Here is a 16,570-nt window from a genome sequence, read left to right as displayed (position 1 = left end):
AATCACATGATTCTCTCTGATGGAGTGGGACAGACTGTCCACTGTGATCAGGACAGAAGGTGAAATGAACCAGAACAAATATCTCACCTGCATCGTAGAGGCATGTCATTAATTAACAATGACAGCCGTGATTAGATTAATGATGACACTTGTGTCTTTAATCAAAGATTACAATGCCCCACTGTGGTGGCAGTGTACCGAAGTACCCTGTTATTCACCTTTACAGGTTTTACATCACTCTAAGGATAGAAGTGTCTGTTTTAGATCAACAAGCCTTGATTTCACTCTACTGTATGTTATTTAAGTGAACCCTTAGTTATATTATACTCAGCATTATATAATCATTTGCTTTGGCTCTCTGCTGCTTCCTGCTGGGCAGGTCACCAACAATCAGCTTGTCTGAGCTTGTCTGCTGCTGCTTGAATACCCAAACTAGAAAACACAAAAGGCTGGGATGAGTATACAAAGAGATATTGATAGTGAGATTAGGGAGGATTTGCGGCAGGACATGATCTCAATTTCGGACTGCACTGCAACAGATTACAAGGGAGTTAAAATTTATCCATTAGGAAATGATACACAGCTTATTTTATAACCCACAAAGTGTTGAACTAACCCAAGACACCAAATGTTGGACTTTTATCAAGGGAGCGGCCACATGTTCTGTGTGGTCTGTGAGTCCCTTGTTATTAACGCCTTGAAGAGTGGCTCAAACAAGCTAAACTAGTCTGTTAGGGGATAAAGCTGTAATCTCTAGGGGGCTCACTGAGGCAGAGGTTGGACTGGCAGGTTTTATTGTAGCAGCCAGGCCTATTTTATGTAACTGGCTCAAATGTCAGATGTAAGAGGCCCCATAGACTAGAGTGTACAGTACAGTGTGGATGGATGATAGTTTGAAGTGAGGCTGCTTCCTTTGAAATCCTGCCATAAATAACTAGCAGCATGTTACTGAAGCACCTCATACTAGTCAATATTAAAGAACCTTGGGTTGTTTTTCTGACTGCTTTTGCATAAATAGCTCTATAATGTTCTGACATTGACAAGAAGAGCAGCCTTTTATGTAAGGAGACTGTGAAACTCTCACACACTGCTGAGCCACTGGACCACTGCACATAAGCTCGCTGAGAAATGCTTTGCCAGCATCACACAGCGTCACTGGAGCTGGTATGCTGCCAAACACGGCCCTTGCCTAAGCGGGCAGCACAGTCTTTCCATTAGTCCTGTACTCAATAGCCGGTGGGATTTGTGAAACAAATCTGAATCAGTATCAAACTGTCCTGATGCGTTCTAAATCTAGTCTTAAGACCTCATTTTGATGGCAGCCCTTTAAAGGATGCTCTTGCTTATTTCAATTTGTTGCCTTTGTTCAGACGTTAGTGAAAATGTTTCACTTTCTTTACTTCCACTGTGCAGTGATATAATCATTCTGCTGAATTAAACAATTTTTAGAAAATGCATTGCCAATTAATTTGGTAATCAATAAATAATGAAAGCTTCTAAAGAGCAAAAAAAACATTCACTTCACTCTATTGGACAAAACAAGTGATATGAAGACGTCACCTTAGGGTCTAGGAGACAGTAATTAAATTACAGCAATTAATTACCTTATTGATAAAGTAACTGTAAGTCTGTGCTGTAAAATAATTCAATCACAAGACTGATTAGAGTTGGCAACATAACTATATTTTATTTACATTTGTATAAACAAGATGAGTCTATGTAAGATCTTTACTGGAAAAGGTAAGAAAAACAAGTGACTTACAGGGTTTTGTGTGTGTGTGTGTGTGTGTGTGTGTGTGTATGCATGTGTGTGTGTGTGTGTTAATGCATGCCTTTTTATCACAACTGTTGTGTGCGTGTGTAACTATAAGACATTCTCATCTGCAGTTGTAATGCAAGCAAGTTGTAGTACAAACTCCTCAAACCCATCTACACTGAACCAGACTCTATTTACATTTCATTCAGTTTTGGTGTTCCAACTGTACATGGCAAAAAAAGACGCATCCATAAAGAAACTAAAGCACTGTTAATACCACAGAAGCATGCATAGGCCAGAATGAGAACATGATCAGAAGCAAACTCTTGGTTCACGTTTGGAAACCAAATTGTGTTTTAGCACTTGGTGTGGTTGTAAATGCTATTTTACTAATACAGTAAAAAGATATTTATAGGATAAAACTTAGACATTAATAATGTGTCTGATTGATGGTATAGTGGTTCTGTCCTAGTTTCTTGGTTTGGGCAACCCCTCAGCATAAAGTGCTATGCAGTGACACCAGAAAGCATGTGACAGTGTTTCAACAAACAGCAGTGGTTTCTCAGCTCCAGAAAATGGGAAACGGCCTGTTTTTGCATCTAACCAAGACCTGCACACAAGCTCGCAAGCTGAGCGGAGCTTTCAATTCACTCGAGTCCCTTCATGTAAAAGTTCTTCCGGCACTGTGCAGGGAGGAGGTTTTGCATGAAAGGACGAGTGCTGGTTGGGTGAAAAACCTGGCCCTTTGATGCAACCCCTTCGAGACTGGAAATGAGAAAGACTGCTGCAGCAGGAGAGAGGAAGAGAGAGGGCGTCCCCAAACGCAACATGGCTTAGGGGTGAGTGTCTCGAACATGGCTGGACAGAAAAACAACAGCCTTACTTAACTGTTTTCGTCAGATTGCACGTTAATCTGTGATGTCATAGATTCACTTGGTCATCTCTCGCTATGAAGAGTAGTAAAGCTGAATAGATTTTCCCTAAGAAACCGAGTTCTTACTAGAAAAAACAAACATGCATTTGGCAGATTAGTACAAAATTAAAGGGGAAAGATACAATTTTAACAGCTAAGTATTTGTTATATAGCCTTAAAGATAACAATAATCATTATCATTCGGATACATAAAGCTCTTATTCATATACAAGCACACACATGCTTCCATCATCTTCACTGGTAGACGGGATTAGTCATATCCATAATGTTATCCCATTATTGGTACTTCCCAACAAAAGAAAGACAATCTAAAAACTTTTAAAGTGTAGATAAAAACACAAGTAGTTCCTATTAAAAATACGTGATATCCATTGAAGCTTACAGTACAGATTGTATTGCAGTATATGTTGATAAGAAATACTAGATATTACTACGGCGTGTAGGCCCTATTTGCAAGTGATATGTAGAGTAAAGTACTGGATTCTCCATAAACTTAACCAAACTAAACCTGGTATGCTAAATGCGATATAGCTAACCAGGAAATTGGAAAACATCAAACATTAAGTAAAGTTTTTGTGTGAGTAAAAAGGACAAAAACAGGTTAAATAAGTGAGCTAATAATATACAGAAGGAAAAGACTGTGTATGTGAGTCAGATGGGTTCTTCTGTGCATGCTCAGGGACCCTACGAACATCTAACGCCAGGTAATCCTGACTTTAAAAAAGGTGCAAGTTCGGTGTCCAGTCATCAAGCAGGTTCCTTCAAGAGCCGCGTTGGCAGGTGGCGAAGTGAAAGCTTTCGTCTTGGAAGAGGCGGAGGGAACAAGGAGAAGGGTTCTCCCTCCGTCCCTCGCCCCGCTCTGCGCTTCCTCTCGTCCTTCCTCGTCTCGTTTCCTCTCTCCTCGGGAAGTGAATGTCACTGTCTCCCTCTCTTTAAACCACAGTGCTGACAGACGGGTCAGACAAGTTGAGTTGGCCCGTGATGTCAGTGGGTGGGTACTGCTGCAGAAGTGAAGAGAAACGGGGGGAAAAAAGGAAACACACACAACAGGGTGTCATTTCTTGACAAAGCAGCATTTGGATGTTTTTATCTAAAAACACACATTTTGAGCTTTATAACACCTGTGCTTCATTTCTGCTGAAATTAGAAGCAGAAGGGTTCTCTAACCCCTCCCAGGCAGACCTCTGGTTGTTGCTAGAGCATTGTAAGTTTGGATTTCTTTAAAGCAGTTTGGTTGTGCCTGAGGTGGGCTAGACGGGAACAGACGTAAGGTCCTGAGAGTCCAGACAACAGCAAATTTAAATCTGGCGTTTTTTTTTTGCCTTACAACATGACTGGGATGATAATTTCCCCACGTAGAGGGAAAAACGGACAGCTCATTCATCTCCACTCAGTCATTTGTATTCATGCAGACAGGCAGCTTATGTCATTTTAGCAGCTCAGGAGGAGAGGATGATTTTTAGGCCGATCTCAAGATGCTGTTGTGTCGGACTCTTATGTCCAGTCCCCGCTTCACTGTGCTTCTTTTAAAGCAGAGAGCGTTGAATTGTAGGCGTCTGCAGTGCTGAGAGGGGGAAACTGGATCCTGATGCAGGTGCTTAGTTTCTATGGCAACAGTGATTTTGCTTTTGACTGAGTCTTTTCGCTGTTTGTCTGTCAGCAGTAATCTTTGTTTTTTTTTTTTTTTACAAGGATGAGTGCTTTTGTTTTTGCTGTTTAGAAAAATATAATTAATCCAAATAAACAATTAACAATTAAACTTTTCAATAGTCAATTACATAAAGAATGGGACTGGGGCTATTTTTTGTGGAAATGCTTTGTGTTTTTGAAGACAGTGAAACTGGGTGGAGTAACAAACTCGTGTGCATTATGTTCTTTATAAGCCAACTGATTTCCAACAGGCCAATCATAATCCTGACTCAGCATGTTGGAAAAACCTGTTTCATAACAATGCGCAAAAAAATACATCTTTTGCTTGGGTGTTATTGCTTCACAAATTAACACTGTACATTAATGAACTGCAGAAACAAAACAGTCTTGCCTCTGTGCACTCATCTCACATGTACTTTGTTGTCTTTCTCGATTAAGCAAGATGTTTAGGTGCCTCTCGCTTTAAGCTGATAGAGCCGGTACATCCAAGCATATGAGCTCTAGAAGCTGTTATGATGCAACTAACATGCTGACAGATGGGGTAACATCCAGACTGAATAGAAAAATGTTGAATTTTCTAAGCAGAGTGGAGTCAGAGTGGATGTCCCTCATCTCCTTGACCCGCACGTTGCATCATCATATGGCTTACAGCCCCCATTTGGGTCTTCTCATGTCTTGTACCTTGAGGGCCTGTTAACAGCACACCCTACTGGGGTCAAGTAGACCAGCAAAAGAGGAACACTTCACTGACATCACAACCACAGTTAATGCTTATAACTACTTATTTCAATACAAATACGGTGATTGTTCTTAATACACTATAAAGAGTATTTCTACCTCTTCTACTGTTACTACATCTATCACAGTTACAGTAATTGGCATGCTTTCAGAGGGAGAGAGGAGCAGTGTGGCATGTGGGTGAGGGACACTGACACTTAAGTCCATTGATATCCATTAATATAAAATAAGAACATTTATAGAAAATCAAAATAATGGTCAAAGACTGAAGATGGCAAATCTTTCAATAAGAGCATCCATTTTGATTACGCTACGTCCTGTTTTATTTTTCTACTTTGAGTCATATTTGTCCACCGGGGCTCCGAAACCAGCATTCAAATCCTTATAATTGATATATATAAACATATCAACAATGATGATCCCACTCTTCTTCTCTTCAAGCGAGACCAACTCTTTTGAGTAGCCTCCAGGGGAGAGTAAAAATGGTTTGGATCAATGCATAAACATTTATAAAATAATAATAATAATAAAAAAAAAACAGACAGTAAACATAAGAGAAAGAGAATGACAGTAAGTTAGCTTAGCCGCCATAGGCTACATCTCCCCTGAGAAACACATTCAAAAGACAATGTTAGTACAGAAGCCTTTCTGCAGAGTTGTCTGCGCTACCTCCCGGGATTATTGCTGGTTTTTCTTTCCTTTTTAGAGGCCCATGCCAGATTTGGTCAGCGACCAGCTATGTCTGGCAGTGCAGCTGGGCACAAATGACTGCGGGTCACTGGTTTTGTCAGAGCACTCCAAGCTTGTAGAGTACAACCTCTCAACCGCAACGAGCAGGGCTTTACAACTGAACTGTGAAAGAATGAAGGCAACCTGACACTCTCATTGTGCTGCAACAAAGGAATCGAGCAAAAACATAGAGATGGTGTCAAATGTGATTTAGAAACCAAAAATGCTTCACAGAGTTTGTGGCCCAATAAAAACAATGATTAAACCACATAGGAAGACTTTCTTCACCACCTGAAAATATACCCTGAAAAAGGCATTCACAGTTCAGACCACAAGGACACTGAAAAAAAACAAGAATTATGACAAACAAAATATGACAAAGCAAAAAGTAAATTGATTAATAGAAATCCATGAGTGTAATCCTGAAATAGACGTGTTGATAAATAAGACAACACATTAGTTTTCTTCTCAGGAGGACTGATCGTCACGACTACCTTGGAAATGGATTTGGGAAAAATGACCAAACACCAGCGCATGCTTTTCAAACCAATAGCAAACCAACAGCGGCTGAAAACCCAAACGGAAGGAAGTGTGGGCGGGACTGATGCAAAGAAAGGTGGATATACAAAGGATCAAGCAGACAGGACGCAAACACGAAGATATATACGCACGCGCACACACGCTCGTAAACAATACACACAACCACCACAGAGCCACCAAATAGGACATAATCACCAGAATCCACGTCCAAACCAGAGGCAGGGAGGAAGAGCAGCCCAAGACAAAACACCACTGGCAGACTGCTTGCTTTTGTTGCCCCCCTCCTCCAGAAGCCTCTAATCCAATCAAAACTCCCAAAAAGTCCTGGATACTTTCCCCTCCCCAAAGTCACAGTCCAGCTCCTGGCCTGGCCTAACCTGAGTTCCTTGCTCTGATGCCCTCCAGCCTGTAGAGGAGCTACAGGTGCTAAATGGTGATGGCTGATCGATGGTGAACGAACAGACACGTGGCAGAAGCCGCGGCGCGGAGCCGTGTGGAAATGGGTGAGTGGAACATGGGACTGTCTCGCGGTCGAATATGGGGATGTAGGAAGAGAGGACAGAGGAAGAGAAAGGAGAGGCGTAAAAGTAGAGACAGAGGAGGAGCAGAAGAAGAGGAAATAGAGGGAAGCATAAACAAGGGAAGATGTTGCTTCTTTGTCTCCTTACCGTGTCTTTGGAGGACCTACGTCTCTTGATGCTGGAGGCCAGGGTGGTACTGATGGACCTAAAAGAGGCTTTCTTTTTGGGGTCGGGCTCTGCTCTACCACTTTTCCTATCCTAAAATGAATATATGTAAAGACATTATTCATGTTCTCTGGCTGCGGTGATAACCGTGGTTTCAGTCTAACCCATTCTCTCCTCCCACCACCACCGCCACAACCACCCGCCACCCCAATAAATTACCTTATTTTATATTGTCTAAATAGAGGGAGGGTCCTTGCGAGAGAGACTACAGCATTTGGGAATGTAAAATGTGCAAAGCGGGAGAAAGAAAGGGATAAAGCCTGTTAGATGTGAGAGTGGAAATAGTCTGTTCAGTCTGATATGAGGGCACTGATTTGCATTTTATGCGACATTGTCACACTGGGACTGCACAGGATGGCACAGTTGTCCTCTAGAAATGTGCTGACACATTCACTCGGCACCTAGAAATGCATTGGAATGAGTGATGACTACTAAAGATGTCAGTGGGTGTGATACCTAGATTGCAATTACACTACTTAAACCATCTAAAATGCTGTATTCTGCCTGTCCACTCGCAAACGCCTGAACACGCACTTCCTCACACAATGATGTTAAATAGAAAATGGATCAACTAAGCATGCCAAATATGACTTAAATATATCGACAGTCTACAAGGTGCTTAGTTCTGACACAGGTCAGAGCTTTGGAAAACATTTTCAAATGCATTCCTGTCAAGAAAATGAATTAAAGAAAGCAGCTTTAACCATTACCTTAAAATGGCGAGCCAATTTGTTACCCACCCTCCCTCATACCATAGGAGTGCCCCACAGCTACTCTCAGCACATAACCGGGTGTTTGTGTGCAAAAAAAATAAAAAAATAAAACTCATATTAAGGTATTCTTACATCCTGAGTCTCTAGAGAGGAAGAGGGCTGCATAGGGGGAGAAAAGAAAAATAAAATAAATTTCCATCCACTTGATCGTTATTACTTTAAAAAGGATCCTTAAGCAAAAGCCAAGGGAACCAAATATGGCAGGGCAAGTATTTAAAAAAAACTAGCAAAGCAAACATCCACATCCAAAGCCAGGCAGGTATAAAAACTGAGATGCTGCAATATCAGAAGCCACTAAAACGCATATCAAAGAGGGAAAACAACAGCGACAAAAGTCAGTAAAAAAGCCCATTTAAGGTCATTATACCTCAAAGTGGTATAATGGAAATTCACCCCACACACAAGGGAATGGGATGGAGTAAGAGATGGAGTGCAAGAAATAAAAGAGTTTGAGATGGAATGGTCATCTACTGCAGCTGCAAAATAATATTTGTACTGAAAGCTAAGGTCCAAAAAAAGAAAAGAAAAAAAAAAGAAAGAAAGAAAGATCTGCATTTTGCAGAAGATGGAGGCTAAGTGATGCTCCTTCTTTAAAAGAAAGCAGTCTAAGATGGATGCTGAAATCATAAGTGGAGGATGAGTGAGTAGTTGCAGGGAGGGAGGCCCTTTGGGCGGGCGGGGCAGTGTGGTGTGAATTTCACATGCCAAATCATTTTATGGATGGAGGAAAGGAATAAAGGGGGAGAAAACATAGAATAAGTAAACACAAAACAAATATATCCTGGCCAGCACTGGCCCCGCAGTACATCCTTTTTCATCAGGTCACATGACTAGGCTCTTTTAGGGCACTTTTGTACCAGCCATCACCCTGCCAACCAGCACTTTTCTGATATCATGGTATCAGGTGGAGAGCTGGTGCAAGCTGGCGTGGAGCATAGATGAAAGTTGGCAGAGGAGTGACTGGTGCTCAACATCACTCGATTTTAGTGCAGGTAATAATAGCAAAAATGTTTTCCCTGTTGAAAGATGACATCTCATGTTAGTAAATGGAGAAAGTCAGCCTGTGTGACAAGTGCATCTAACTGTATTCATGTTGGTTCAGGAAAAATCAATGCCCAGGAGACGTCTGTTCTTCTTTTAATCTGGGCTGTCCACCATTTCTGACACGCCTGAGACTGCAGGAGTGCAGTTTGGCCGCTCTGCGCCCTGATGAGGTGCTGCGTGCGCACAGTCCCGGCCATGCTGGACATGCTGGACCATCGGATGAAGCGTGGCATGGGACTCGCACAGTGTACAGAAGCCGCTTGTTTCACGTCGAGAAACAGAAGCGGGCAGTCACAGTGTCATTATACAGTACATCATCATTTTCATCATCGTGGAACAGGTTCTCTTTGTTTTCATCCCAAACTGACACCAGTTTAATTCATGTTTAGACAGTGCACTTCTGAGTAACATCCATTTTGAAAGGGAAAAGCCAAAAGCAAGTGGTGTAGCGTCTCAGTGATGTAGTGGTCGACAGGATCTAACAGAGACATCAGTAACATAAAGTTGTACATATAGCAATATGAATCTGTATGACGTAAATTTATAGAATACATTATAGTTAGTAGCATTAAGAGCAAGTTACCATTTACCTATTAACCAGTATCAATCATTACAGATTTACTAGGAATAGCCCCAGTTAATCACACAATCAAAATCAATTACTGATTTCCTGAAAACCTTGCTATGCAAAATATTCATTTATTAACTGTTAACCACCTTCCGGCTTAGTGTTCATATTAACACTTGTGTTGTGTATCTGTAAAGATATCATCTTCAGAGCTTGCAAACATGTTGACATGGCAATTTAGATCGGAAACCTTTCACCTGTGCAGATACAGAAAACATTCATGTGGAGCTGTGTATAAGTCTACATGTCCAAAACTGATAAATGCTCCACTGTATTGTCTCTAGCTATCTTGTCTGACTGGCGTTATTCACAATTTCTGTGGCTCAAAACAATGCTCACTATGCTCAGCTACTGTATATCCAACAGCACAGTTAGTGCAGCAGTGCATCCAATAAATATCGTACTTTGTATAATGTAGTTATAAATTTACATCATTAAATTTAAGTCATCTTTAAAAAGACAGCTAAATTATGTTACCCAAATACATGTAAATTAAAAAAGTATGTCCTAATTGAGATTAAGTAAGTCTACCTCCTCTACATCTCTGTAGCTACAGCTCCTTAAAGTTGGACTATCTTAGGCATATGAATCTAACAATGCATGCACCATTTCCTTGTAATTATGCCAGCCTGCAGAGGATGAGGGGTGTACTATGTAAACAGATTGAGGTTAGTCAGAAGTGCACATTCTCTTACATCCTTGTGCTTTGCATAATACACCAACCCGATGCTGTTTAAGCACATATTACATACAAACACATGTACAAGCAGTCAAAATGATGCCACACATGGGATTTCAAATTTCAGTGCTGGCTGTACTAAGGAAGGAGGAGGTCACATAAACTGTGAACTTCGAGCTTTTCCGTTGTGCAGAGATTGCGTCCTACATAACAAAACTGTCATTTTGAATTCATGAAAATTAGATCACAGTGACTAATCAGATCAGTGCAGCCAAACAGTATGAATAATATCCTGAATAATATACAAGCAACAGAACAGATTAGCTTGACTTCAAGGACTCCCTCTCTGCTACTTCCATGAGGCCCCGTAATGGCGGTTATACTTTGCGCATGTCTGTTGTTTTAGCTCTAGGCTCCTCGGCGGAAGTCAATGAGAAAAAAGAACATGCATGAACTGTCTTTGTTCAGTGGTGCAGAGGAATCAATGTGATCGTCGCTGACATGGATCTAAAACGAGCTGGTCTACAGGCAGTTTAGTGTGTCCCTCTCCTTTCTCAGTGATGCCCCCCGTGCATGCAGTCGCCTGCTGTATGTGCCTAGGGAATGTACATCCATAAGGACACTCACAACAGTTACATACAGTAGTCAGGTCGATGGCAGACACCCTCAGAAGGACATTGATTTGCTCACAGGAACTTGTGATTTTATGCTGTACCTACCTCCAACCCTGCTGTCTCTATTCAGCAGTGCCAAACACTGAGCTTTGGTTCAAGGCCTATTCAAGTCAAGGCCACATCACAGACTCACAGTGTGATTGGCCATCAGATGTTGAGCCTTTGTACCTCTCTCCAAGCTATCCAATTGGGAAGTGAAACTATCAGGTATAAAGGAAAGGAGGGTGTGTGGGTGGAGGAGGGGTGCTCCAGTGCTCAACGCTTCACAGCCACAATTGATTGCATTGGAATACGGGGGCAAATGACGTTCTCCAAAGGCCGCGTGGAGGACCGTAACGCTTGATTTTAGCTTAAAGATTTACCTGTGGTATCTCACCATATACTGTAGATGCTTTTGATAACACATATTGTGGAGGTAGATATGTCACAATTGAAGCACATAAAACCAAAGCTATCTGCATGGCTAGATACCACAAGGACATGAAAAAAACGTGTATTATATACATTTCTGAGAAACTGACCCTTTAAACCAATGTCTCTTTAGGCAGCTACTGTATTGCATGGAGCCTCTGGCATGCTTGTTTGGTGTCTGCACTATTTACACTGCAGTCGATAAGGAAACGGTGTGTTGTATGACACATTACTGCTATATTTATATATTGGGTGAATTATTGCAGTGCGAATGTGCCAGGGCATTGATTTGGCTTTTAATGCTCCATTTGCATCTTTAGCTCCTGACTGTCGTTAGCATGAATACCAAAGTAAAGGAAATGGTGAATTATCACATGATCACAGAGTTCAACCACAATGTTATTATTGTTGTTCTGTTGTTTCTGGCAGGTTATTAGTTTCTTTTTAGTGACTCTCCATGTCCGCATCATCTGACCTTATGAAGCATTTAAGCATCACAGCAGCATCTTAGAGCTACTAACTCATGCCATGGATGTGGAAGGTGAAGTTTTAATTCAGATGTCAGAAGGACACATGGCTAATTATCTTATCGTTAAGTGGCGACATGTAGGTGAAAATGACCCTGATTAGTTACATACTAAAGAAGGGGTCCCAGCCACTGCTTGACTTCCAGAGGCCTCCTTACTCTCCTGCAGGCACACACACAAGAGACATGGGTGCCATTGGCTTCTGGGGACTGTCAGAACCTAGTAGCTGACTGCTCAGCATGCCTTACACTATGTGAAGGCATTAGAGGTCTGTCATGTTTGGGAGGCTGACTTTGAGGGTCTTTGCTGGGTTTTGTGCACCCTAGTTTTGGCCCCTCCACCCTGGGTGTGAGCAGGAAGAGGGGATCATTCCTACCTGCAGGTTCTTCCTCCAGACATTGACGGCCGCAAAGGCCAGCTGCATCTGCTTCCTGCGGGCGTCTTTATGGCGTTTGTAGGCGATTTCAATAAAGATGAGGAAGATCCCTGCTGCAATGCCTCCAGCCACCAGCATGAAGACCCCTGTTGCGGAGGGACAGATAAACAGAAACAGAGCAGATAGAGATATGGTGAATTGGTGCTGTACAACTTTGCCGCTCCCACTGAGCATGAATGTCATGTCATGCCAGTGGTTGCCCCCTCCTTTTTCAACAGCTCCTACTGATGATGGTGGCTGTGAACCCCACAATATTAATAAAAAACAACAACTGCACAAAGCCACAGCACAAGATACTGTACGCCACACTTCCACAGAGCACCCACGCTGACACTAAAACAACAATTTGTAAAGGTATTGGACAAAAAAGGTCTACAGTACCTCACCACTGCAGTTTTTGTCCAATCACTTTTAACGCTTTCTCTATGCCATAAGGACCATACCTGCCATGTTTTCAAAGGTGAGTGTGGCTGGGGCATTGCTCCTTGAGTCACACTCCTGGTATCTCACCCAGGTTTTATCTAGGTCTTCCATGAAGCCGTTCTCATGAGAACTGCAGGGGGTTGGGGGTGGTGGGGAGAGAAGCGACAAAGTTAATATGCACTGCAATGATGGAACATTTGCGCCGCTTACTCCCAGTTAGCAACATAAATGAAACACAGACAACAGGCCAGTCGTGACAAACAGACATACACTTGACAGAGGGGAGGTACAGAGAGAGATGTAACATAAGGCAATGTACTGGATGGCTATAAATGGTCAGTACGTGACCATGAAATCATAGTTATAAGAAACAGAAGAAGTCATACGAGTAATGCAGCTTCGGCTGGGACAGACCTGAGAATGGCCAGGGACACATTCTGTTTCCAGGGGCTGTCCTTGCGCATGCCTATGCCAAAGCCCGAACGGAAAAACAGCTCTCCCGTGGTCACCAGGTCGCACTTCTGCGAGGCTTCAAACTCCAGCACCGCAGAGTCCCAGATGAAAGCATGCAGCTTGCTGTGGGGGAGCGGGAGGGAGGAGGAGGAGGAGGAGGAAGGAGGAAGGAGGAGGGAGGGAGGAGGAGGGGAAGGAGGGGGTTACGGTGCAACAATACAATGATTTACATACACATTTACGGCTCCCACCCCTCTCTCTCTCGCACACCAGATCGTGTGTGTCATTCAGCGTTTACCAGCAATCTCTACCGTTGCTTATGGCCCAAATGAAATCCAATGCCAGATGGGTGAGGGCGCATCCCCCATTGGGTTCCCCCCATCTCAAAGATGTTCGTCTTGGTACAACCTGAAAAAGGGTGCTCCTGGACTCAATGTTAGCTCAACCTCACACTGGTGTCAGTGCTGTTGACACAGCCACACCTGCTGCTGTCCCTGGATGTCTTTCTTGGATGGATGATGGGCCTGAATCAGAGAGAACGCTGCAGTAAGTCCTGCCGCTTCCACCTGGTCCAGAGGTCCATGTTCCCTCCCTGCCCCAAGCTAACTGGACTGACCCTGCTCTGTGTGCCTAATAGGTCGAGCAGCCGGCCGACACGTGCTCTGGTCGGCCCGGCCTGGCCGAGACTCACTTGTCACGCACGGCCTGGATAGCTTCGGCGGCACTCTCATAGTTGTGCTTCTCCATGTGGCGGTACATGGTGCTAAGCTCCACCTGCCGCCGGAAATAGATGTCCACTGAGCTCTGCTTCACCGTGGCATAGATGAACTTGTCCGATGGGTTTCTTAGCTGCCCAAAGAGACAAAGGCAAAATATAAACAGTCACATTTTCATTACCTTATACTTCCTCTAAATATGTGTACTAAGATGGTTCTAACATCATCCTCTACACACCCTTGGGTCATTGATGCCGGTGATGCGCTCCTCAGGCCGGTCCAGCACCAGGAAGGCAGCCAGATTGGCAGTATAGGAAGCCACAATGATCATAGCAAAACCGGCCCACACCATACCTAGGATTCTCGCTGAGAAGCTGCGCGGCGCACCTGTGTAATGAGATCAAGTCATTTTCTTTGTAAAGTCACATTGGTAATGCTAAGTTAACTGGATACATCTATGTTCTACCACTCAGTACCGCTAACCCCTAACTCTGCGACTTCTGTTCTTACACTAGAAAAAACGGCATAAAATAATACCAACAGGAGCAATAATTCACGTTACAGTAAATTATAATAAACCTTTGACTGACATTAAAAAATGACATAGACTTTACGACAACAACTCAGAACAGACAAAACACAGAACTGCAAACCTGCTTTTCAGACATGAAAAGGAAACACATGGAGATAAATGAAACAAGCAAAGGCAACAGGTTTTAACTCTTAGAAGACAAACTGCATCAAAGCCTGCCATTACAAAATGGGATTTAAAAGAGATTCATTTGTCATCATCGAAGAAAAACTCTACAACCAGGAAACACCTAGAGCCACAACCTCCTTGATGTTCATCTGTTTACAACTGCATAACCGTGTAAAGATGAGAGAGCTCGACAGGAAAGAAGGGAACATTTACAGCTCGGTAACTGGTGATTTGAACACCAGGACCTTCCTTGCTGGTGTCTCACCTTCTCCTATTCCAGAGTTCAGCAACACTCCCCAGGAGAACCACATGGCAGATGATAAGGTGAGGGCATCTTCTTCTTCTTCTTCACTGTTTACTTTAAATCTTCCAAACGGGCTAGAGGGAAAAAATTGGGAGGATTGCAGGAGACAAAATGAGAAATGGCTGAGAAGCTGTAGGAAAGAAAACCCTGGTGACCCCAGGCAGGGAAGGGAACTGAACATGTGCAAGCAAAGCAAAGAGAGGGACACGATCCACAGAACGAAAAAAGACAAAGACAGTGGCACAGGGGCAGAGCGGTGGGATGTTTGGAGTCAATCTTCACCTCTGTCTGTCTTCGTGTCCACACCGAGGGAAGATCTGCAGTGCTCAGGAACGCATGTACACACGCACACACACTGATTTGATCATGAACACACGCCAACACACACATGGACACACATAGCTCCCCCTTGTACCTGAACCGGTCTAGTAGGTAAAGCATCACCGCCACCACATGCACCGATAGACCCACCAGCAGCCACAGTGTACTTTGGAACGGCTGCATGAACGAATCCAGTGTACTGCGAGGGATTTCCTGGAAATACACAGTGCTGCTGGTCATTGACTGATAATTACCAACTTTCAGTGTCTTGTAATTGTTATAAACAAAAATAAAGCATATTTACACAAAACGCAGTGTTGTAAAACACATTAGTAGAATGGTCATGCATAATGTAGTAAATTCATTAAAACATACATAAACCTAACATTCAGTCACTCAAACTTTTTGTTAAAGGATTCCACCACTGCATGATATGTTTAACTGGCAAACAGGCTACTTACTTTTTTAACGAGGATGGTGAGGCCTTGATATTTAAAAGGCTTGGAGAACTCGATGTACTGGGCTCGTTCGTTATTTATAGTCAGCGGGGCTACAATCATATCAGCCAGGCCCCCGAGGAGCTCTCCCATCATGCCATTCCACTCTTTCTTGTTACTGTTGTTCACCTGGAGTCCCAGAAGAAAGGTGTTAACATGAGAATCAGCTATCAACCTGCTGTTGTCTAGACCACAGAATGTTTCCGTGCTTTAAGGATTTGGGTTAAGCCTAGTGGGGATATAAATGCTAGGCACACCTCGCATCTTTGAAGCTCTCTCGCTCTCTTACATAAGGAAGACGTTGCTATTTTCTGTGGCTTATGAGATAATACACTGTAGAAAATCAAACATATATAATGGTGTGCTCCTGATTTGCCCTCAGAGCACCTTTTCTCTGGTTTCGAGCTAAATGGTTCCACACATTTAATGTCCTGTGTTTCCTTCTTTAAGGTCATACTGGCAGTGACAATGAGGGCCATTCTGTCCAGACCTCTGCCACGCTTCATTTTTCAGAGAATATACTCTTTTAGTAAGTAAAAAATAATAATAATAATAAAAAAGAAAAAAAAATAACTATTTATTACTTTAAAACTAAGATGATTGCTAAATGATGGGAGCATAAAAACTCAGTAGTGTCCGTGTTATTTAATTATCAAAATGCAAAATGGCACACATTAAACGTACAATGGCTATTTAAAAATACTTTTATGTCCTCCAAAGTACTGCTATTAGCATTTTTTAAATGTTTTTGCACACTGCAGCATTAGTAAGCATTTTTTAATTTAACTGCTGAAGCTTAACTAGTGTTAAATTAACGTCACTTTGTGATCAGTCATACAGTATTTTGATGTTGTGATTAACAATAAGTAATTACTTAAATTAATATCCACT

The 16,570-nt window shown here is 42.6% G+C and overlaps 1 protein-coding gene across 8 annotated transcripts in view; it reads right to left on the bottom strand.

The window, feature by feature from the left end:
* Window positions 1-2,361: 2,361 nt before the first annotated feature.
* Window positions 2,362-16,570, bottom strand: part of grin1a (glutamate receptor, ionotropic, N-methyl D-aspartate 1a) — a 31,444-nt gene continuing 17,235 nt past the window's right edge. For 3 of the 8 annotated variants that reach the window (XM_026338869.1, XM_026338870.1, XM_026338871.1), the window contains 11 exons: window positions 15,644-15,808; window positions 15,277-15,395; window positions 14,823-14,935; window positions 14,096-14,244; window positions 13,833-13,990; window positions 13,103-13,264; window positions 12,709-12,818; window positions 12,206-12,351; window positions 7,939-7,965; window positions 7,016-7,126; window positions 2,362-3,691 (listed from right to left, as the gene is read on the bottom strand). In XM_026338869.1, the coding sequence (XP_026194654.1) occupies window positions 3,623-3,691; window positions 7,016-7,126; window positions 7,939-7,965; window positions 12,206-12,351; window positions 12,709-12,818; window positions 13,103-13,264; window positions 13,833-13,990; window positions 14,096-14,244; window positions 14,823-14,935; window positions 15,277-15,395; window positions 15,644-15,808 (1,329 nt within the window). In that variant the 3' untranslated portion in view covers window positions 2,362-3,622. Of the gene's footprint in view, window positions 3,692-7,015; window positions 7,127-7,938; window positions 7,966-11,940; window positions 11,992-12,205; window positions 12,352-12,708; window positions 12,819-13,102; window positions 13,265-13,832; window positions 13,991-14,095; window positions 14,245-14,822; window positions 14,936-15,276; window positions 15,396-15,643; window positions 15,809-16,570 lie in introns of all 8 variants that reach the window. The other 5 variants (XM_026338872.1, XM_026338874.1, XM_026338875.1 and 2 more) reach the window with 3 other exon arrangements.

The sequence above is a fragment of the Anabas testudineus genome, chromosome 22, assembly GCF_900324465.2.
Source record: "Anabas testudineus chromosome 22, fAnaTes1.2, whole genome shotgun sequence".
Classification (NCBI taxonomy): Eukaryota; Metazoa; Chordata; class Actinopteri; order Anabantiformes; family Anabantidae; genus Anabas; species Anabas testudineus.
The sequence above is the reverse complement of the archived record's forward strand: the minus strand, read 5'-3'. Positions and strand labels throughout refer to the sequence as shown.